This window comes from Cariama cristata, unplaced genomic scaffold (assembly GCF_000690535.1).
Source record: "Cariama cristata isolate BGI_N322 unplaced genomic scaffold, ASM69053v1 scaffold7532, whole genome shotgun sequence".
NCBI lineage: Eukaryota > Metazoa > Chordata > Aves > Cariamiformes > Cariamidae > Cariama > Cariama cristata.
In genome coordinates, this window is record NW_009602034.1 from 76,032 (window position 1) to 100,606 (window position 24,575).

The 24,575-nt window shown below is 35.1% G+C and overlaps 1 protein-coding gene across 1 annotated transcript in view; it reads right to left on the reverse strand.

The window, feature by feature from the left end:
- LOC104157275 (diphthine--ammonia ligase-like) overlaps window positions 1-24,575 on the reverse strand; it is a gene marked incomplete at both ends in the record, with an annotated part of 105,882 nt that overhangs the window by 75,327 nt on the left and 5,980 nt on the right. The window contains 5 exons of the mRNA XM_009694558.1: window positions 2,711-2,840; window positions 5,758-5,889; window positions 7,148-7,298; window positions 15,694-15,781; window positions 23,006-23,100. Coding sequence (XP_009692860.1) covers window positions 2,711-2,840; window positions 5,758-5,889; window positions 7,148-7,298; window positions 15,694-15,781; window positions 23,006-23,100 — 596 coding nt within the window. The remainder of the gene's footprint in view (window positions 1-2,710; window positions 2,841-5,757; window positions 5,890-7,147; window positions 7,299-15,693; window positions 15,782-23,005; window positions 23,101-24,575) is intronic.

Consider the following 24,575-nt stretch of genomic DNA (forward strand, 5'->3'; position numbering starts at 1 on the left):
AATCCAACAAAAAATTACTTGTTCTCTTTACATATCATATAACATAACCTTACAAAATTCTTCTCATCTTGCTTATTTCTTCCAAGAAAACTATATTTCTCCCCTCCTCCCACTTGTAAATACAGTATTTTTTCCTCATTACCATCATCATAAGCATGGATGAATGGATTTTCTGCTTGGGCTGGTAAATTTTCAAGACAATTTTGCAAATTTAGTGCAGATCCACACCCTTGAGTCAGTGCTTCCAGCATATTGCTTGTGAGAACTCCCACAACCAGGTCTCTGTGTATAATGCAATGATGCAGCCATGCAAACTGCTGTATTTTTTTCTGGACAAAATGCAACATAAATCTGTTCATTCCACAGAAAATAATCATAAAAAGCCACTTCCCTGCAACTTCCTAATCTTTCTACCTGTTATTTTAGTGATGGAAGACTATGTGGCTGGCTATGCAAACGTGGAGGCTTAAAACCTGCAGCAGCATGAGAGATGAAGGAAGTGAAACTGGGAGAAATTAAGTGTCATAAAGAGAACTTAAGATACATAGGAGTGGAGATTCATTTTGTGTAGTTTACAGCTAGGACTAGATCCCTCCTCTGAAGGCACACACAACCAACGATCCATTCCTCTGTGATTTAGTAATTCTGGCCTACAATCAGCATCTCAAAGAAGCCTCTTCCTGCTCTCTTTTAGTCTCTTGTGACACCGAGACAGTGTAGGAAAATGTGAATCTATGACTACAGACATTATCTTAACAATGTCTTTTAACTATTTGTCATGCTATACTTAAAATTCACATGCCTATATTACACTTCATATTCTGTACTAAGAGTATAAAATATAGCATTTTACATTATTAAATTGCTAAACAGTTGGTTTTAAAAATATGAACAACACATGAGGTCTGACCTCACAGTTGACCCTGTTTTGAGCAGGGGATTGGACTAGATGACCTCCAGAGGTCCCTTCCAACCTGTATTAACCTACGATCCAAGTTGAATTTTCCAAGATATAGCAGTTCTGCATACTGAGCATATTATCTCAGATGCTTAAGATCATGAATTACTGTAATAAGAAATAAGCCCTTTTGACAAAGGCAATAAAGAATATCCAAACGGAAAAATAGTTTTAACACAGAACTTTTAAAAAAACTGAACAAAAATTTCATGAACTAGGTGTTTGTTATCCAATTTCCAATGGGAAAAAAAAAAAAAAACAACACATCCATATAACACAGGAATCACATACTGTATACCCAGGCCATCAAGCTGTTTCGTCATGTCAGACGTGGACTTGGATGCAACATTGAAGACTCTGTACAACAGATATTAAAAAGCTATGATTCGGGGATCTATGAATGAAAGTGTTAGCATCAGTGTATTCAGAAGTCTGAAATAATTTCTTTTCATACTTGCATTCTTACCAAATACGTAAGTGCAGCTAAGCTACTCACTAACAATCATTATCTGACAGAAACACAAGACATTAAAGAACGACCCCACTGGATCAAGCCAAAGACCCATCTAGTCCAGTATTCATCTTCAACCACAGTCAACTGCATATATCATGGGGAAGAAAAGGAACAGAGTAAGTATATATTGGTACTGTCTTGAAATAACTCCCACTATCTCATGATGTGCATCTTGGGCACCTCCTCAGCTAACAATTTTGCTTTTGTATTTAACAAAATAAACACAACAAGGTGAACAAAGTTGGTCACAAGGACCCAGAAAGTTCCAAACCTCACAATTTAAGGAAGACTTAATAATCATAGATAGTAAGGCTTCAGTAAGACTTTTGACACCGTCTCCCATAACATCCTCACAGAGAAACTGTTGATGTACAGGCTGGAGGAGCAGACACTGAGATGGACTGAAAACTGGCTGAACGGCCAGGCCCAGAGGGTGTAGATTAGTGGCACAAAGTCTCACAGGTGGCCAGTAACTAGTGGTGTACGCCAGAAGTCTATACTGGGTCTAGTCCCATTCAACATCTTCATTATTAAGCTGGATGATGGGGTAGAGTGTATCCTTGGCAAGTCTGCAAATAATACAAAACCAGGAGGAGTGGCTGATACACCAGAGATTTCCGTTGCCATCAAGACGGATCTTGACAGGCTGGAAAAACAGGCATGCAGGAACTTCATTAAGTTCAACAAGTTGAAAGTCCTGCACCGGGGGAGGAACAAACCCGTGGTCCAGTATATTCTGGGGGCCAACTAGCTCGAAAGCAGCTTTGCAGAGAAGGACCTGGAGGTTCCTGATGGACACCAAGTGACCATGAGACAGCAAAGTGCCCTTGTGGCAGAGAGGGCTGACAGTATCCTGGGCTGCATTCAGAGGAGCATCACCAGCAGATCAAGGGAGGGAAACAAACAAGAAAAGCAAATAAAATCCCACCACTACAAAAGAGTTGTCAGTTCAATCAAGTCACAGAGAAGAACTAAGACTTGCAAAGAATGTATTATTCTTCTGTAAGTTCATACAGGGGGAGGCATTTATAAACCTTACAGTATATATTAAGGCAAGAATTTCAACCCTAGTGATTTTGAGTTGAGCAGCTCTGATGTGATTACTCCAAAAGGCAGAAAAAGTCTATTTCTAAGTCTGTGAAGCACAAACATTTGACAAAAGCTTCATAAATACGGTAACAATAATTCAGTATATTACAGTGTATCATAAATATACTACAGCAGTAGTCTAATCCTACCTTGCTGGTGGACACAAATAAAATTCTGTCACATAAACTGAATTTATAACATTGAAATCTTTCATGCTCTTCATATACAGATGAACCAAAATAATATCCTTCAGTTTCAATCCCTCTGAAGTCATATTAGCTGCAGGATAAAAATAATACAGCTGTTAAAGACAGAATATTTTAAATGTTTGTAGAAAGACAGCATAAGCATCCTGGTTTTGTTCAGCAAAACCAACTGGAAATAACTTAACAGTTGTATAAACATGACTGAAGGTTTTGCAACATACTACCTTTCCTCACACACCTATTTTTTTAATGAAATTCTTTCTAATCTTAGTTTTCCAAATACACAGAAACAGAATACAAATAAATTTTATCCACCCTGAGCAGTGGTGAATTCTTCCCCAAGAAAACACGTAACGCATCAATGCATGTAGCTATGTTACCGTCCCAATTCCTTGTATCCATAAGTTTTATTATCTTGTATTTTTTTTTATTTTCAGTCTATGACAGCTCGTAATCTATAAAGTATTTTGAATCACAAAAGTACAGAACTGGAAGGGACAATAAGAGGTCCTTTACTGCATCACTGTCTTCAAAGAAAAGATCAAATATTTATATGGTATTCCAGAGGGATGTTTGTCTAAGCTGTTTTTAAAAACCCTCACTGCAATAATAATCTCCCCATAAACAAAGAGTTATAAATGGCAAGACAGACAATAGGAAACACAAGTGGCCACAGGAGAAATGAAGGAAAGATGAGAGCAGAGTAAAGTTCAAGCAGACAGTTAAAGAAAAGATACTGGGAGTCAAGATCATCTGGATGTGTATACATAGAAGATTCCAGTCATAGCATTTAGGGAGAATGTATTACTTGTACATAGTCAATACCATAACAAGATACGTGAATCAGTTCTGCAGTGTGGACCTTTTGTAACTTATGAGCAATAGAAACTAAATGAAGACAAAATCTTCTCTGAATATAGAACATATATAATAGAGTCCCATGTGACCCAACTTAAATGAGCTATGTTAAGCTCTTCTCAGTGTAACTTAAAGGATTTTGTCCTTTAATATACACAGTGTGTACCTGTATATACCTATATATTTGTTTTACAGTGGAGAAGTACAAGAGCGTAAAGACAATCTCTACTGGCTGTTGCCTTCGTGAGAAACCTCTCAAGCCATTCACTCTTCCTAATAATTTATAAAATGCGATCAGGTGAGACACACCCTTACTTAGGCAGAACTGCCTGAAAAGAACTGACAAAAAAGATAACATTGGCCAAAGTACAGCTTAATTTTTTTAAATGCGTTATCCAGAATCCTTAGGCCGAGAGCCACAAAAGACAGTATCTAAACTGTCTACAGGAAGTAGCATTTTAGACTAAATTTTCATATAATAAAAATCTATGTAGTTCCCTACAAGCCTATGAAGCTTTGCCACGGTACAGCTGCACCAGAGCTGCTTTATATATAAAGCACTGCAATCTTTGTCATATTCCAATCATAACTAAAAAGTTTAACCAAAGAGTTTAAGAAAATAAATATAAACAGTAATGTACTGCATTCCCTCCCGCTCTTGGCTTCATGGGAGAATTCCATCCACTTACAGAATAACCATGTTTCATAACGTCTAATTTCCATTTCTGAATCCTTTTGGCAGCATTTATCCTCTTTAGAGGTGATTAAATCAGATAACCCAGCAAAGAGGTCAAAAGGACTGTGCTTATTCCATTCTCACAGCACTGAAGACTGAACAGCTGTACAGATCTTAAGTATAAGTTTGGAAAAAGCCTTGTGCATATTTGCAAATTAGTGAAGTTCTCAGAAATAAATTGTTTCTTTTGCCATGACAGAACCATGATTCATTCAATCTTCCACACCCACTTCCAAATAGAGAAAAAAGAAAGGAAATGTGAGAACTGACATTTTCTACCAAGGATCAGAAAATCACTTTTCTTTTTCTTTTTCCTATAATACAGCTAATACAAGTAATTTGCTGAAAGCAATAAGCTACTGTACTAGCCACAGACACAATCTTTTTTGACAGATGCTAAGGTAAAAATATGTAATGTTTGTACTGGTAGATTTCCATTCAAATATAATGAGAACAAAAAAAACATTACACAACCCTTTTGCTTCAATTTACAGATTATGTCCAGAAGATTTACACTAAATATAATCGTCTTTTACTAAATGTTTGATCACATCTACGTTGTTGATTTCCAAGCAATCAAAAACTAGCTTAATGACCTCCTACAAAGTATAACTTCTTTGCTTCTGAAAAAAATTCTATAGTTTCTTTATCATCCTATATCAATCATGAATACTTAGCTGCACATGCAAAAAATAAGATTTCATAGGAAAATACCTCACGCAAATTCATGAACAAGAACATGAGCTGTTTAGATACTAAAAATTATTTCCATTTTTAGGAATAAAAAGAAACCTGTATAAACGTGTTTTACTTAAAATTTAGAATGAAAAAAAAATACAAAACATTTTATTTTATGTGTCAGTATCTTCTAAGAGGGAGATAGTAAGGAACCTGGATTTCATGATTCCCAAGATAGCAATTTCTCCTTTACATTAAGAATATAAATGAGATTTACTGCTACTGACCTAATCCTAGATGCCAAAATGTTCACCAGCTTTCTAGAAAACTTAATTTAAAATCATGATAGCTACAAAAGTGCTTTAGCAAGTAGACAGCATCCATAGCACACAGGCACACTCTCACACACACACTATATATTGCAAGAAAGCTATAAAGCAAGTTATAAAGTAAGTACTGTGGAAACAGTGTTGTTACAGTGATATGAACACCACTCTGGCTTTCTAGGGTCTACAAAAGCCAGTCAAACTATGATGTGTTCAATATTAAAGCTGGCAGTCTTGATATCAATGATTCCAATCAAATGCAAAATGAGATGGCAAACTGACAACCACAACATTTAAAGTTATAAAAACATATGACAATACAGATTCTAACTTAATACCGTATTAAGAGTAGTATAGTTAACAGTACATAATGCATTAACTGAACAAATCACCTCGGAGAGAAGAAAATGCTTCCCTTGCTGCCTCCTGAGCATTTTTGCCTTTTGATGGAAGGACATGGGCAGTGATACCTGAAAACCACTGGTAACCACTCAGAGATTTTCCTGAACTTCCAAACGTCTTAGCTATGGGAAATGAAGAACAACACTGTGATTATAATAATGAAAGATTTCTGATTAAACTAGAATATATTTTAAATTGTTTAAGTAAGAATAACTTTTACAGAAGAAGAAAAAAAAAACACACATACTGTAAAAACATCTTCAAAAAATATTTACAGACAAACAGATATAAACGAAAAACTTAAAAGTGTGCTGGTAACAAAGCTTCCAAATGCTACTTGACAAATCCTTCTCTAACACTGCCTTCAGAAAATATGCCTGCAAGTAGTATTTAGCTGAGAATTTCAGTACTTTCTCTCCTCCTTTCCATTTTTGCGACTTTTTACAATTTCTCTACCTGTTTTGATAGAGTTGGCACAAGACATGACACTGAAAAGTTAGAATTTTCATAAGTATCTAAGTGACACAGGAACAGATTTTCAAACTTATATGCTAAATTTTAATGGAAGGTAGGTGTTTAACCTGGTTCTGATCATCTTCACAAATACATAACACGTTTAGACATTTTGTAACATCCCACCAGGTACTTATCCATAGTTAAGAGCGTAAATACCATTCAATATCAAACACTGTTACATTATGAAACTTAGTTTTCAGAAAAATTAACTAATCTTTGCCTGTAGAGTATCAGTGATGCTGTGGTACTTTAATGAGGTACCAGCCTATGAACTCAGATTTATCTTGTATTAATCATTTCATGTTTGAGGCAGTGCTAGTATCAGGCACATGATTAGTTACTGCAGCTCACCTGAGAGACAGAAACTTGCTAGGCTGCTAAACTCATCATGCATGTTACCCTGAGGTTGCCTGGTTTGGGACAGACTCATATATTATGTATGCAAGTTGAACAGTTGCGTTTTGTGTTTCATTTTAGAGTTTGCTTTTCTATCTTCAAATTAAAAATAGTACAGGTATGGTTAGATCTTTTAAATAAAACTCAATCCCTCCACTCGAATGATTATATTACAGTAATTTCATTCAGGCAAACAGAACACATTAATGTGTGTTTTCTAAAAGAAAAAAGGAGAGGAAAAAAATGGGTTATACTCCTTCCGTAAAATAACTTGAAACGCTTCATTACTACAGATCTATTGATTCCTATCAGAAAACTGCATTATAGAAGGATCTCTTTTTTTTCAGACTGGTTATTAAAGGTCATAAACATTCTTTTCAGGACTGTTCTTATAGTAATTAACAGCATACTCCACCATGGCATGAAATATTCAATATTATTTTTCTAATGAAGCTGTGCAAGACTCACTGAAATCCAAAGAATCACGTTTCAAAGACTTCCAGATGACTGGAATGCTTTCCTGTGGTTCATCCTCTTCTGATGAAGGGAAAATATTGTCATCATTGCAGCTTACCTCACAAGAACAGCTATTGACCATAAATGTACCTGAAGATTCCTCCTGCTTGAGAGAAACATTATAAAATAAGTAAACAACATGCCAAGCAGTATAAAATCAGCAGATTTTATCATTCAAATTGTGGGTTTCAATTACAAAAATACTATAACTGAATGAGTACATGAGCTTAGAAGAATTCATGGAAGAACAGCATTAGGATTTCCCACTATTTAGATTGCAGAAGCTGGCAGAATACAATGTGCTCCTGTTGACATATCATATGGAATAAAAATGCAGACTTAGTAGTAAATAAGGACAACAATATGAAAAACTATGAGACTCAAGATAAGAGACGGAAAGAATACTATGATGAAGAAATGCTATTCCACAATTATACACATGACAACTATTTTTTCCAAAAACAGCATAAATTAAGTCAAACTACGAACAAAAGTACAAAAGTAACAATTTGATGATTAACACTGTCACTCAACACTTGAAACAGAGTAAAAGACTAACAAAGTTTTAAAACTTGCTGGAACCTTGAATGAAGACATGAACCATTTTTGAGACATGGTTTAGTGGGTTTAGTGGGGATGGTGGCATCAGGCATATGGTTGGACTTGATGATCTTTGAGGTCTCTTCCAACCATAATGATTCTATGATTCTATGAATGCAGTCCACATAAAAAAAAAAAAACCAAAAATCTCTTTCCATTCACCATTCATCTCACAAAGACTATCCCTTCCAGCAACCTCATCACGCTTTGGGATGCTCAGACTTTTGAGATACAGAAAAGAACGTTTCCCAAGATTTATACATCAAAGTAACTTCTTGACCAGGAAGGAAAATAATTCACTGTACCTTCTCTTCTTCCCAAATGCTCTCTTAGGCCTAGGAAAACCATCCAGCATGCTTTTTAAAGCAAAATACACAGGCAGAGTATGTACTGACCAGTCTTCCAAAATTCTGTGTTCATTATAAAGTCATGTAATTACAGCATACATATATATTTTTTTCATTTTAAAGCAATCAGAACCCCTACTCTCTTCCATCTGATTTTCCAAGGCAGCCTAATTTGCAGAGTATGTTAATTTTGGGATCACTAGCTAGGCTACTACTACTAGTCTTCATCTAAAACCAATATGAATTACGACAGAATTTATCCATAAACCTTAACCAAACATCAAAGCATGCTGTAACTCCAGATTCTATTGACTGATTTTCTGCTCAAAGGTCTCAAATTTCATATAGTGTCTAAACCATACATTTTACTGCAGGCTTCTTAAATACTAAATTCACAAAAATGATAAAGCAAAATAAAGCAAGACAAAAAGTTGACAAAATATGAAGCCCTTGGTAATCCTTAAACATGGATTAGAAACTGCTGAATATTCTATAGATAGTACAATAATTTGTGAGCTAAAAGAACTTTCATACAAAGTGTCTATGAAAAAGAGTATTAACATCATACAGCAAAGCACTCATGAGGTCATCTGAAGTTTGATGCTCTGCATTCTCTACTTTTTAACAATTAGATCTTATCAAGCTGTCAAACAAAAAACATATATTAAATAATATATTAAAATGTATTAAAAATTACTAATAAATTTGAATATAGACTTTTTTTAAAAAGTCGTTTTATTGTATTTTTTTTCTTTCTTTTGCAAAATAAAACATATTGCAACTTCAAAAGTTTTCTCTTGTTATTAAGCAAAAAAAAAAAGGGCGAAGGAAAAAAACCAGAAAACTACAGTATGCATCAGAAGTCTGCAATCAGAACTCAGCATTTACATCAATATTTGACTTCACTGGAGAGAAAAAAGATTCAGTGAAGTTAAAGCAGTGTGCCTGGAAATTCTCAGGAAAGGCTGAATTACAAAAAGGTCACTACCTATGAGAGGAAACTCAGCTCTGCTGCCTCTAAAAGGGCTCAAGGGTAGTTTTATAAGCACTGTGAACACTAAAGCTATGCTCTAAGAGGGGCTGATGTTCTTTGATTGGACTTCATTTTACTCATTCCTCCAAGAAAGTCATGAAAGTCAAGGTAATAATCTACTTTATGAGAATCAATTGTACATGAGAGGTTAAAAGAAGTCAACTAAATGTAACACACTAGCGCAAAGATGAAAACTGTAATTTAGAACAAACACGACATGCATTCCAACACTATAATATACAAGCATCCAACAGCACCTCTACTATTTCCCACTCACTGAATTATGCCTCTGACTACTGCTGTTGCTTGATATATTTTGCCATTACCCAGAGGGCTGCCTGATAGCCTCTAACCCTTCAGGTATGACTTAGAAAATAAAGAAGTAGGAACACAAATCTGTAATTGAAATAGATCTTAAGCTGGATTATGCTACCAGAACCAAGAAAATTCCATTTTTCTATTTTTTTTAAAGTTGCTATTTTTTTATCTATGAGACATAGCTCTATAGAAATAGCAGACTGTATAACCACATGAAGTGTTGGAAGTGCTACCATTTCCTTCTTGCTAATTGTTGTTTTATTAAATTAGTTGCTTTCACTGGCTAATTTGTAACATCCATCATGAAACAATCAATTTGCATTGTAGCACAGGCATCCCCTGAGTACTAATGTAACATACACAGAGATTGCACGCCCTGGTCCTTCCCCAAGTAAGCATGTGCAGACATGGTGATATGAATGATACTATCACAATGCTGCTTTGGGTTTTGTTTTTACATCACCTGGATTTTAACTTCAATATGGTATAACAATCCATCACTAGGCAGAAAATATGTTAACTGGAAAAGTTCCAGCTTGCCAGTATGACAACCACTTTGTTTCTCGCTTTTGTTAAGCTTTACATAATTACCTTTCAAGAGATCTAGAGCTACAGATATCTTCTGTAGGTTCTGTTAGAGACCTGTAACTTCTCTCCAATCTCTAACCTAGAGGACTGAATTTATACGCTCTGCAAGTAAAGATGAAAAGAGCACCTATTCCATTTTTATGCCATCTGTTAAAATTTTTCTTTCAACTATATTTCTAAACATGTTTTCTGCAAAATGTGCTTCATAAAAAAAATAATCATGGGGATGTAGGGAGACTCACAGACTGTATCACAACTGGTTTGGTGTAACCTACAGAACTCCCATGTAGCTTTGTAATTTGTTAATAGTACAAATATCCCAAATTGATGCTGCATGAAATTTTTGTATCATCCACACTCACAGCCCTTTTTCCTAAATATGTGAATATTTTATAAATTATTAAGCTTATATCAATATTGCTTCACAGATATAAATAAAATTATATATCTGTGTTTACACACATACATAAACAGCTGGTCAGTTGCAACATTTTTGGAAATTACTAATAAATACTAGAAATTCCACAATGTCTCTTACATACACCAAAGACCGTAAAAATAATTACAGACTACTGTTGATTTCAATACCTATGATACGTCACAATGATTCATTCAAGGCTGACTCCCACAATGCTCCAAAAACATAGGTAATCAATCACTTTCTGCAGCAGCACAGGTGCAGGCTACAGCAGAAGTATTAGGTGTGGAACTTGGCACTAGAAGAACAACAGGCTCAATGCCAGCCTAAGTAGAGCTGCCAAACTCTGTTTAGCAGCTACATTCAAACCTCATACAAATGCTGGTCTTCCATTCCTGTCGACAGAGAAAGTAATCTAAGAAGCTAAAACTTAGAAGTTATAGACTGCCACAAACAAACTTTCCCTTAATAATACTCTCATCACTTTAAAAACAAAAAATCAAGCTTGCTATAATGACATTTTAATTAAATCTTACAGAACCTATTTTATCACATAACATTTTCATGTTACTTCACAGAAGCAGTGTATTTTCCCATTTGTTACACTGTTTCTCCCACATCCACTGTACATTGTGATACCAACCTAATTTTGGATCAGAGCCTGCATGCATGCATATGCTTAACTATATTCACATAACTCATGTCATTGATGCAAGTGTGCTCAGAATGAAGTTAAGCAAATGCACAACTGTTCCAAGATCCAAATTCTCCTGTTGAAAAAGCCTTGGAGCTAGGACTTTGACTGATATAGCTGAAATTCCACGCACTGGTCTTTTATGAAAACAACAGATTGCCTTCTTAAAACACTTACATTCTCCACCACAGAAACTGGTATAAAAACCTATCACAACACAATTCCAAAACTGATAGTTGTCCCACTGAACAGCAATGAGAATACAGTGGGGCAGAGAGCTCAGAAGACATAAGGAAAGACTATGATAATCTCTTTATTCTTTGCAGTGTATCTTGATAACAGAACTCCTTGAAATAAATATAATGAGAGAGAGCACATACATCTAGCAGCATTTCAAGTACAACACACAGACACATAGGAAAGAAAGTCCTTTACTCTGAAAGACTTTCAAATAAAGTTTCTTCATTATGATAAGAGAACAAAAAATTCCCTTTTCTCAGAGAATTGGACTGAATCTGCAAACAAATGGAACAGGAAAGAAAATCCTTTATTTGTTATGTTAGTGTTTGAAACAAATCAGTGTACAAAAATATTTTGCAGTATTTGTTATAAAGTTTTGAAAACATAACTACAAGGGTTATCTATACTCTTATGACGCAGAAGGGAAACTAAAGGTTACCTAGGAGAAGTACCGTTCAATGATGAGAAAGTACTCAAAAAATGCCACCCACAATGCCACCAACAAAACACATTCTGCAACTCAAAATTCCATCCTTTTCCCCCTGATATCACCTACAAAGTCTAATTCTACAGCTAAAGTCCTAAATGGAGATTAACTAAAATAATTCAGGCCAGAAGAAACTGGACAGAAATAGGCTACAAAGTTAAATCAAATCTAACATGCAGGATCATGCTCCTTTAGTACACAAGGCATGTAAGTATTTCCCAAACACCTTTTCAACTTTTACAAGTGTTTTAAAAATCATCTTCAAATTGACCTGTGAAATAGATTTGCTCATGGCTAACAGAGGCAAAACTGCTTGCACTTTTGAAATGTGTTCCACCCAAACAGGTCAAGATCTTTTACAAACAGGAAAACAAATAAGCCTCACAATATCAATTTATGATAGGTAAATATAATACAATAGTATGCTACAAGATAGAGCAGCAGCAGGCATGATTCCTGTACCTCTTACAGGCAAACAGGCTCCTTTCTTCTGCCAAGTGTAGAAAGAAAACTGCTTGACTCCCTCTAAACTATCCCTAACTTAAGGGGCTGCAGTTTTGCAGCTTGTATTGTTCAATGTATGCGTGCTTCTACTCACTGGAACTCGGGGAACAAAGTATTCATTATTAAATGTGGGAAAGAGCAAATCTTAAAGCATAAATGACAGCTAATATGTTCACTACTGTCATCAGAAGTATGTTCACACCAGCAGAAGCTCCAACAGTTTTAATTTCTGTTTCTGATCATTCAAAAGCCAACACAACTTAACAGAGTAGTAACAGAATTGTATAATATGGGGGAAGTAAAAATATTTTGCAAGTTCCTTGTGCTGTCAAAGTAAAAAAAAAAAATGTTTCACAGTTGTATTTTTTCCTAATTGAAAATATTAAAAATTAAATTTGCATTGAATAAAAAGGTCGATACACTTGATTTAAAGATGTTGGAATATGCTGCAGAAATTGCCTCCCTTCAACAAAAAACATTCCACATTTTAAATGTACAAAGTGACAGTCTTATTCACGAAGTAAAATACTGATGAAGCTAGGTATCTGTATTATGTACATCATAGTGGTGACTTTGTATTTTACCATGAAGTAAATGACACATTCTCAAATTTTGAGCATTAGTGTTTTATAAGCATTATTATTTATTCTTAATGTTTCTGTAAAATACCTATTAAAAAGTTATCTTAAGCTGTGTTTACCAAACTTTTAATAATATTTTAATAATAAAATCTTATATTTATCTCTTTTGCCTTTTCTATATCACTGGTAATGAAATAAAAGAGGGTGTGTTAAAAAAAGCTTCAATTATTATGTAAAAACACATCTTGAAGTTGCACAGTAATGTATTAAACTAGAATAGTGAGTAAAATGTTATTTTCCCCCAGGCACAAGGGCTTATTTCGCTGCCAGAAACAATCTAAACCCAATTTCTACGCCGGCTTTGTAGTTAAACATGAAGAGATTTAGCTGAAGAAAATGCATTATAGAGGAGGAAAGACAGCAGTAACTAAGGTACGCTAGCTATAATTGCATAATGATTATAAAAGTAAATTCAAAGAATGTAAAATTAACACCTGTGGCACACAATAAAGATAAAATGAATATACAATAAAAGTTAAAAATATGTGTATCTTTCAGTTGAAATGATAACAAAACTGACGTCATAATAGTTATTAAAACTACACATCACTGTGCAGTCTCTTAATAGTTTCTACAAAGTGCTTTACACAAGTGAATATTTTTATACATTGCTCATAATGGAGTATTTTTTGCTCAATTTTCAGTAATCCCTTCAAAGCCTGGAACTAAAATTAGTTCTCCTTCTAAAGCAATTTTTCCTTGCAGTGATTTGTTATTCTAGGATTGGTTTTTAAGTGCTGAACTACTAACTGATACTTAAATTTTTTTTGTAGGGCTTGTAAGCACCAAATAGTAGGAAAAAGTAGGGTACTACAGGCGTATCAATTCTCTTTATCATTATGCAGTTAAACCATGCTAACTTGGTAACAAGTTATGCTCTGAAAGACTGCTTCTCCGTAACTTCTTTAAAACCTAGCTTATTTTATTGTGACGTAAAATAATCTATAGCCAAAAGATTCTAATACTTTTCCTTACGAGACAAGCACTATAGAAAATAGACTATTTGCCTTTCAACTATACAAGACGCTAGTTTATATACCAAAATCCAGGGCAAGCCTCTGTAAACCCTACCCCTTTGAGAGTGTGACAGCTTTGTCTACAATGGATGTGAAATATGATTTACTACAACACTGCTTGAAACTGTGAGGCTTTAACCAAATCTAAAACATCTACATAAGGGAAAAAGACCTTCTGAACAGATAAAAGTAAAATCTTGATTCTTATATAAAATGTTATGCATTTTAATATGATTTTTAGCCTGATTTATGTAAAGCTTTGTGTTTTTCATTTTCCCTAGCCTGTCACATTGTAGTGATATATGGTGCATTTTAGCATCAAGTTTGCCATGAGCAATAAAGTCAGTGCCCCCAAAGAAATATTAATATATTACCATTCTCCCCACTATGCCCCACTCCCAAATTTCCCTTTATTCAGCCTATTTGGTTTTGCTTCACATAGTTAGTTGATATCCTTTTCACAGTCTCCCACACAAATATTTAATTTTTTAAAGAAATCCCAAACTAGAAATTGACAGGATGAAATACAATTTACTTTCCAAGGCAAGAATGAGGCCATCATGGAAGAAAAAATGCACAGGTACTTTATCTGTTTGGAACCATAAAACTAAAAAAAAAAAAAAAAAAGGGGGGGGGGGGAAAGGCATGATGTATTGAAAGAAATTCAGGAAATGTAGTTGTTCAAGAGACATTAAATGTAAAATACCAATATAATATCATTCTATAACAATCCCTGCACCTAGAAGAGGTCCAGTGATCTTCAAAGTGTAGAAAGAGGTCGGAAGACCTATAAAAAGATGACTGCAACAGCAGTAGGAAGATCATGAGGTACCCTCTTCAACAAAATACTAGCACTTACAGATGTTCAGAAGAAAAAAAAAAAATCATTTTACCTATAAAGAAAAATAAGGAAGGGATGACAAATACTAAGAAACATAACTTGTATTTTGACCTTCTCAGCCCTGCTTACATAGAAGTCTGCACTACCTAAACCACTAGAGGTCCTATTTCTGTTCTGTTGTTTCTGTGTAATCATAAGCTAAGAGCATGAATCCCAGTGAACAACTAATGATTCCTTTAAGATCTTTGACCAGGATAATCTCCTCTACATGATCTGAAGTTTTTCATTAGATGTATCTTTCCTATGGGAAAGATAAACCAAAAACCAGTATGTTTAAAACTCGATCACTTGCAGCTCAGAAAGTTTTAAAATCATTTACTGTACACCAGAAACAGCAAAAAGAGATGCCACCTCCCAGCAGATCAACACTGTTCAGTTTCCTAATATAGCTGTGTTCCACAGTGTGGCTAGCTGTACTACACAGGTTACACATGTGGTTGACTGAACCACTTTGGTTGAGCACCTTGAGGTTTCAAGATGAAAAATGCTATACAAATATACTACCTACATTCATTCATTTGACACAAGGAAGCATTTGTGTTGAGTCTTTCCTTATGGTAAGTTCTGAAATTCAACTAGATATGTACATTGTTATTTGAAAGTACACTCACATGAGAATATGTACTTTCACTCCAAACTGTGACAAGGCAATGCAAAAACAGAAAGCATACATTTAGCTTTAAAGGAAGACGACATTTGCAAACTACTTACCTTATTCTCCAGGTGTAATTTTAAAAAATGAAGGTAGGCCACAGGCGCAAATGCATCAGCCGAATGCACAACCACCTTGGCTGCATCTCTGAAATACAAAATTCTTAGTATCAAATATTAGTATATAATTTTACATATAGACCATACTCGGCTGCCGTATAACACAGACTCCAAGGTAACTCATTGAAAATGTATTAATTTCTTATTTAGTTTTTATTTAAATTAAGAAATAATAGTTTGGTATATAAAATCTTATTGTTGAACAACACATTATCTTCACTACTTTTCAATTTTCAAAACGAATAAACTATACTTCCTGTGTGAGCTGGCACAGGCAGGTCGCAGGAACAACCACAAAACCACAGATGAAATGCAAAGAGTAAATGTATTTTCGTTACTTCGCCAACCCAGGGATCCCCAAAGCAGCACCCAGGCAGAGGCACGCAAGCAGGGATGCAGGTACCATGGATCTCGGTCCATACTAGAAGATCACTGAACCTGCTGGTTTTGCCTGTATTTCAGGGATTCATGCAGACGTAATTTACCACTGTGCTTTGATCTTTCCCACAGCAGGGCAGGAATCTGAAGCATGTTTGATAGGGTGCCTCTAAGTCTATCACAGGCCTATGTTATCTAAACACAGATGTTCTACTTGTCCAACACACAAGGCCAAACAACAATTAGTATGATATATGTGGGTTTTGACACCCCAGCTGCAAGTCACTTGAGTGTGTTTACAATCCTCCTTGCCAATCTTCCATTATTTTCCCACACTTCCAGACCAGCATTGAGAGACTCAGTTAGTTGTAGCCTATGAAAGCATAAATGACACTATGTTTTACATTCTAGAGACTAGTATGTAAAGCAATCTTTTAATTTCATCAACAGGAGATTTTCTAAAAGTCCATTGCTGTTGATTAATGCTCCAGGGTTTAGTTCTTGAAGTATTAACAACATACAATATTTCATGCTGAGAAACTGACTGATTCAACCATCTTGCATCTGATATTGAAGACTACTAGACACAACTTTTTAATGCCAAATGTGTTAGTAACAATGATAAACTTCCTGTGTGCTGATTCAAATTAGTTAATTTTAGTTTTCATTTTTACAGACACAATCTGTCACACTTTGATTCACAAGAGGCAGTATCTGTTATATCCATCTGCATGGTTTTACTACTTAAGAAAAAGGTAGCTCTAGGAAACAAACATCAGAAGGTGGGAAACTCAAAGAAAACATAAGAGAAAGTCAGACACAGTACAAGAAAATCTGAAAATTGTTATAAGTAAGGCTAAGGACACACAGATAATTTTCTTGAAATCACAGTGCCCTTGATACCCTCATAGTATTCAATGAGATGAGATGAGATAGATTTCTAGTAATGCCACACAAAAAACATGCAAACTGGAAACAGTTGAAGACTTGGCCAGATTCCACTGACTTAAAAAAAGTGTGAAATTAACAGAAATATCTGTTTTATAAAATGTGTTCTGGGATTTAAAATAACAAAACCAAGATAATCATCATCACTACATTATACAATAATGATCAATACCTTTAACATATGAAGCTTCACTTTGCTTTTAGTAAACTTTTAAAGTATTTGATAAATAAGCCTTCAGTTTCATTCTTGAGAGTTACTATCACGATTCTTTACAATTAAAATATCACTTATTCCTTTAAGATATCTTAAAGATAGTCCCTTAGGATTAAAATCATTCTTTTCAAATGACCATGGTCTTCTAATTCTAACAGAAATACGTAGAAAATAACTTTGGAGATCTTTAGTAACAGGAATACATAATTAGAAATAATAAAACACAGTCACCAAGACTCCAGTAGTACCTAGTACCTGAGAATCCTCAGTGTCTGAGGATATTCTCAATAAACATTTCTTGCTTGTTGTTCAAGTTCTAAATGGGGAAGTCTGGCACTTTTCAGTGATGTATTAACTACTTAAAATTAAATTAACAGAAAAGCTTAAATCAGAAAGGAAAAACAAAAATTTAGGGTTATTAAATGTATGTGTCTGTTGAATTTAAAGAATACTTAGTAACTTAAAAAAATATATTTAACTCCAAAGTAAAAGAAACAGTTCTACTTGCATCCCCGCATGTTCCAATTCACTAGTACAACAGAACAGATACTAAATATTGATACCTAGGCTAACTGTTCAATAACTTTAGAATTTTTGAGTACTTATTTGTTGCTCAAGAAGTATTGCAAATGTTAACATCATAAATATTTCTTCCCGGTATGAAGTACATTCCTATGACATACAGCTAACAGAAGGGTATTTCATGGGACCATAATAGATATCTACTTTAATATGCCAACATCTCTCAGGTGATGGGTCACAATAGGTAGATTATGTGGTGCTGAAAATAGTATTACAATACATATACAAATATTTTTTCCAAACTACTTCATTTTCTGTCAGTCTCTCCAAACATACATCATTGTTCTAATTGATAAAATTCACAGCCTTGTTCAATAGTTAATGTAACAAACAGGTAGAAAGTAGAACAGCTTTCTTTGTGTTCAAGGATGAGTCACCAATTAAAAACTTACACGTCATGTCCAGTTTAGGAAATAGTAAAAAAAAAACCAAACAAACCCCAAACCACATGAAAAGCAGAGATTAAAATGGTAAACAGTAATGTGAGAGACCCTGATAATTATATAAAAGCCATTTCAAGCTGAAAGTTTGAATTTTGAGTAGGAACATGACTACATGAGGTGACCCATGTTTGATGATGATGCAAGCATGGGAATTTTGTTGAGGAACATTTTTAGAAGACTTTGGAAAACAATGAAGAATAGTTAAAAAACTGTCCTAATTGCCTATTTTTTGAAATCATCATAATCTGATCTCTCAAGTTTCCTGGAAGATCTAGGAAATACCTAATCATTTTTAAATACTCCTTAATATTTTCACAGGACAAATATTACATGTTGGAGCAAGTCTGAGAGTACAATCAGTGCTCTCAGTACATAATTATTTTTTCTTGTTTACAGATTTGCTTTTAACTCCAAATCTAGAATTACAAAACTAAACACAGAGCTAATGGTAAGGTATACAAATGCAAAATTATACTTCCCAAATATTTCAAATATGCCAATTTACCAAAAGAAAAAAAAATCCAACAAAATATTCTCTGTTCCATAAACATAAACAGGCCTTTATCATAACAGTAGATATTAGATGGCATTCACATAGATGAGAAATATATCTTTATGATTTGAAGAGGTGTCAATCAATTGTACTTTAAATATCAGTGTAAGTAGGACAGGAAACGCTTCGTACCTCTCAAATACCGAGCATAAGAAAGCTGACAACCAGATTACAATAGTCTACCTGGGAAAACCAAATAAAAACCCATCTGACTCTTGGTTGAATATTTTGATCAGAAGATCTTGCTTTCACTGCCAAATCTTGTTTATTTTCAAATATTTCACTCAATCTGCCATGCTTCCTTTGTGAGGCATGTTTTTTAATGAAGGTTGAGATGAATGGCAAGAATTCAATTTAATATTCAGAAGCAAAATTCATCATATAGTCTTAAATTAAAGAGACTCCTCCTTCTCCATAGTAACACACTAAGGCTATATTTTTCTTTTCCTGAACTAGCAGATTTCCTTCTTTTTCAAAGGATACACTGTAGAAACATATTTTGTCAAAAGTTTCACATGACAAAAACATTGACCAGTGAAAACACTATCTCAAAGTAGTGTTATAAATGACAGGAGTACTAGATTTTCTCCTGTTGCATTGGGTTTGTGTGGCAAGGTTTTGGTAACGGGGCGGGGGGGGTCTGCAGGGGTGGCTTTTATGAGAAGAGACCAGGGGTTGCCAAGGCCATCAGTAACACTGGTAGTGCATCTGTGATAACATATTTTTTAAAAGGGTAAAAATGCTGTGCAGCAGCTGTGCCAGGTATGAGAAAAATGGGAGAGAAACAGCCCCACAGACACCAAGGTCAGCGAAAAAGGAGTGGGAGGAGGTGCTCCAAGTGCCACAGCAGAGATTCCATGCAGCCTGTGGAAAAGGCCATGGTGAAGCAGATTGCTCCCGACAACCCATGGAGGACCACATCAGAGCAGATATACACTCTGCAGCCTGTGGAGGACCCCATGCTGGAGTAGGGTCCTGGCAGGAACTGCGGCTAATGGAGAGGAAGCCACACAGAGCAGTCTGTTCCTGGAGGACTGTACCCCATAGAAAGGACCTGCACTGCAGCAATTCTTGAAGAACTGCCCCGTGGGAAAGACCCACACTGGAGCAGTTCGTGAAGGACTGTAGCCCGTGGAACAGACCAGGCTGAAGCGGAGGTGACATGTGAAGACGGGAGCAGCCAGATGCAGTATTAAGAACTGACCGCAACCCCCATTCCCCATCCCCTTGCACTGCTCAGTGGGGAGGATGTAGAAGAGTCAGGAACAAAGGAGTGCAGTTAAGCCTGGGAAAAATGGGATGGGGAGAGAAGGTGTTTTTAGTTTTGTCTTTGTTTCTCACTATCCTATTCTATTTTTTTTTAATTGGCAATAAATTAAATTAATTTTCCCCCAGTTGAGTCTGGTTTGCCCATGACAGTAATTGGTAAGCCATCACCCTGCTCTTATCTTGACCTGTAAGCTTTTTATCCCATTTTCTCCCCATCTTGCTGAGGAGGGGGAGTGAGGGCAGCTTAGTGGGGACCTGGCAGCCAGCCAAGGTCACTCCATCACCTCTGTTTTGGAAGCAAAGGTAATCTTCAGTGTCTTCCTCAGAAATTTTCTCTAAGAAGATGTCTTCGAAGAGTTCAGGAATTTAGGGACCTTGAAAATCCTGACAGGTTTTAACTTCTAAATTTTAATTTTTACAACTCCATTTAAGCTTCAAAAATTGTATCAGCCTACATACCAGAACCACAGCTACCTAAACATTTGGCAACTATACTACCATAGTTAACAACACAATTACAAACTGTTTAAATTCAGTGTATATGAGAAGCAAGAATAAAAAGCAGAAAATAAACAAACTTGTAACTCAATGACAAAGAAGCTACAAAATATTTTTCTTTAGAAGTTCATAAAGTAATAGATTTCACATAAATGGTCCCTCAAAAGTCATGTCTTTATGACATGAACAATGTAAGAGCCAAGCAGGGCTAATCAAGCCAGAGACACACAATGCCAGTGTAGCTATTCAGTTTCCATTACAGAAACTAGTTGAGTAACTGTTTAAAAGTCTGCTGTGCCATATATTTATTATTAAATATCCACTGATTTATATATTTGTCTTTTCCGGTATTTTTTTTGCATTTATTGTTAACTTCTATTATTAATTGGAGTGTTGCCAATAGAAATAAAGACAAGGCATCCAGACCATCTCTGGTTTAGCTTTTCCTAGTTGCTTGAATGGTCATTAAACCACTGATAGCCAGAAATACATTTAGAATAAATTCTAAGATATTCCTACTTAAACTGGTATTTGGTTGATCCCAAACAAAGGGCAAAATGTACTTTCCTAAAAGTGTTCCTCAAATTCTATGCATTAAAAAAAAAAAAAAAAAAAAAAATCTCCACACTACACTAATCAATAATTTCTCATGAGATTTGACATAGTTTTCTTCGACCTGCTGAATCTATGCAAAGAGAGCTTTGAAAAGGAACATGGGAAAATTATGCATCCAATTCCAATGAACTCCCAGATTTAATCTGTAACATAAGAAGCCTCAAAATAAATAGAAAGAATGTAAATAATCAGCCAAACACATTAAGTGCAAAAACTGATACAAGTATATTTAATCTCAGTTAAAAACTGGCTATCCTTCTGAAGTATACTTTTTGTTCTAAATGTTGCAATACAAATGCTGAATAGGCCACACAGCTGGTAAAGGGTAGTATTAGTCTAAATGGCAAAGTTTCACAAAATTCTGCCTCTGACATCTACTGGAATTGATAAGAATTTGTCAGTTTAGCAGAAATCATATCAGACTTTAAATGCAAAAATGAATCATGCTCTAGCAATGATTTCACAATATTTTCCGTTTTGCTAGAAGAGATTGAACTGATTCTACCTGAGGGCATATTGGGGAGTTTTGTCCTTTGTCCCCAAGTTTATTTCTGATAAGATGTACCCAAGCATCATACAAATTTTATCCTAACTTCCCGCTTAACTTTCCAATTCCTACTAGTCAGCAGGTTGGCTCACAATGTACGGCTTCTACCTAGCACCTTGTTCCCCTCAGAGAATCTTCTCCAAGATTCTCACTTCCTGGCCCATACATTCTTAATTCCAGTTTAAAGATTCTACATTGTTACCTTCTGAATCTTCTTCTTACTAAAGAATTCCATAGATTTCCTGCACAGAAGTATCTCCAGACTCAAATTATCTAGTTTTTTAGTTCACTCACGTATCTTCCAGTCAGTCAATAGTTCAACAGACATCTACCAGATTAGTTGCCATGCCTTTCACAGGTTTATCTATTGCTCTGCTTCTCCCAAATGCCATGCAATGAAACAGAGTTAACAGCTGTTGGTTTTCTGTTGCTTATATGGACACATCTTACAGGAAAATGAAACAAATAGATGTTCACCATGAAAGTCTTAATCATGTCTATATGCTCCATAATCTTGACCTTCCCTAAGATGACTCAGTAGCACCAATACATGATTACTCATCTGTTTATCTGGCTAAGAAAAGGAACAGCAGTCAAAACATCTCACTGAAAGTAAGTAGGCATAGCTATCTAACAGACTAATAAGAAACTCACACACAAATATTTTCCGTATGTCACTACACAGATTTTAGCAATTTATGTCAAATGAATAAACTACTCTGTAAATGAGATGAATTCATGCAAAGTTTGTATTTAAAATATCCTCTGATAATGGCAGAAAAATGTTTATTGTTATCATTCTAAGCTGCTAAACTTAAAACACACATACACACAGTTAATGGAACCCACAGGCTACTGATGTGGCAGTTTATCAAATGTAGCTGTAATGAAAGATAAATATTATAGGCAATTCGCACTTCATGAAAGGATAAAAATGTCAGTGTGTAGGTACCAGTTTTACTGCAGGCCATAATCAGCAAGTAAACGAAAGTGCAAATGTCTAAAAAGTTTATAGCCCTCTATGAAGGCCTCGTCTTGTCAGGTATTGATTTAGGTTTTCAGAGGACTTTGCCAGTGTTAAACAAAGTGAGTGTTTGTGAACTTAGAAGACATGTTTTACCTCTGCCAACAAAAGTTGCCTCAAGCTAAATGTGAGTATGTTCCTATTGCTTTAATACAAGGAAATGGAAGAAAATGTTCCTTACATAACTATTTTCTTCTTAAACAGAGGGCAGTCCAGAGTGAATGTTTCATATTCTCCACCTTCTCCGCAAACATGGACTCCATATTTCTCAGAAAGCTAACAAAAAAGGGAAATTAAAATATGTAAGTATTACATTAAAGCAGTGTATTAAATATATTTTGCTGAAAATTTCAGTGTGCATTTTCTAAAAGACTACCCATTACAAGGGTGAAAAAACTCATATATCATACAGAGGGTTCTTGATTTCTTCATATGCATGTTACAATGATCTAAAAATTACCAATGTGTTATATTTTAAGTAGAACTGGCACTGTAACTTTCAGATAAACGAATGAATTCCTAGCCCTTCTTCCTCAGTGGCCATGAAAGGTTGTTCAGACTCCTGTATTTGTCTACCTTTCTTTAGCATAGATAGCTCGCTTCTGTGAGAAACTTGTGCTGTAAATCAATACAAGAAGTAGCACTTCACATAGAAGTATATAATGAACACAATTTTTGGTAACAGATTCAAAAACTGCATTCTATATTTTGGTAAATATTCATTCTTTCAAAAAGTTCTAGCAAATAGAACCAACGAGAGTTTTCTAAGTTAAAAGCAAAAAGTTAAAGCAAGATCTGAAGAGGTAGCAACATACTGTTTCCTTTATAAATTGTACTGAATATACTTTCTAAATCAACATATAAATTTATGAATATTCCTGAAGCTCTGGATATCCCACTAAAACACACAACTACATAAACCAATACATTCAAAATAAGACATGTGACTATCTTAATTACTTCCTGCTTTATAAATAAGCAGCTGTGGAGCAGGAACCAAAGTTCTTTTGCTGGAGTAAAGAGTGCACAACTGCTGAATAGTTCACTGTAATTCTGTATTAATATACTGTACTGATCGCTAGTAAACAAGTACCTGTACCATACCTGAGCATGGGGACATCCTCCCTTTTTCTGCAGGAGAAATTAATCTCCTCATCAGCAGATTATATTACCTTCTAAAGTGTCCTAGCATTAGCTGCTTCAAGCCAAGTCCTGTCCAGACTTTTTCACATTAAGCAAGCATTAATATTCTGCTTCAAGTAGTTCACAATAAGCTGAACTGCAGTCCTTAACTCCACTGCAAACATCAATGTTACTATTGGGAATATTTAATCAAACCCCTTATGCTTTTCCTTAGAGGAGCAGATGCCCACCCATGATACTTCTGCAGTCAAAGTAGCAATGCAGTTCTCCACAACATGATGGTTAGAAAAGTCTGTCTGGGGGCTAAAAAATAATTCCAAATCTGTTGATTGTCTGCTTTTAGGTAAACATGAGACTGGGTTATTCATACATTATAGTTTCAATTTTTCATATGGTTACCAGAATATCTGTATACCAAGTCTATTTGATATATTCCAATGATAATGTATTTTTATTGTTGAAGCTGAAATGTACAGTTTGTGTGACTTTACAGTTCTCTTTCAGTTTTTTATTTTAAAACTTCAAAGAGTGTTTAAAACTTCAGCCATCATCTTAGCTAAAAAAAAACAACTCAAAATTAGGTATGAAAGAAGAAAATGAAATACATG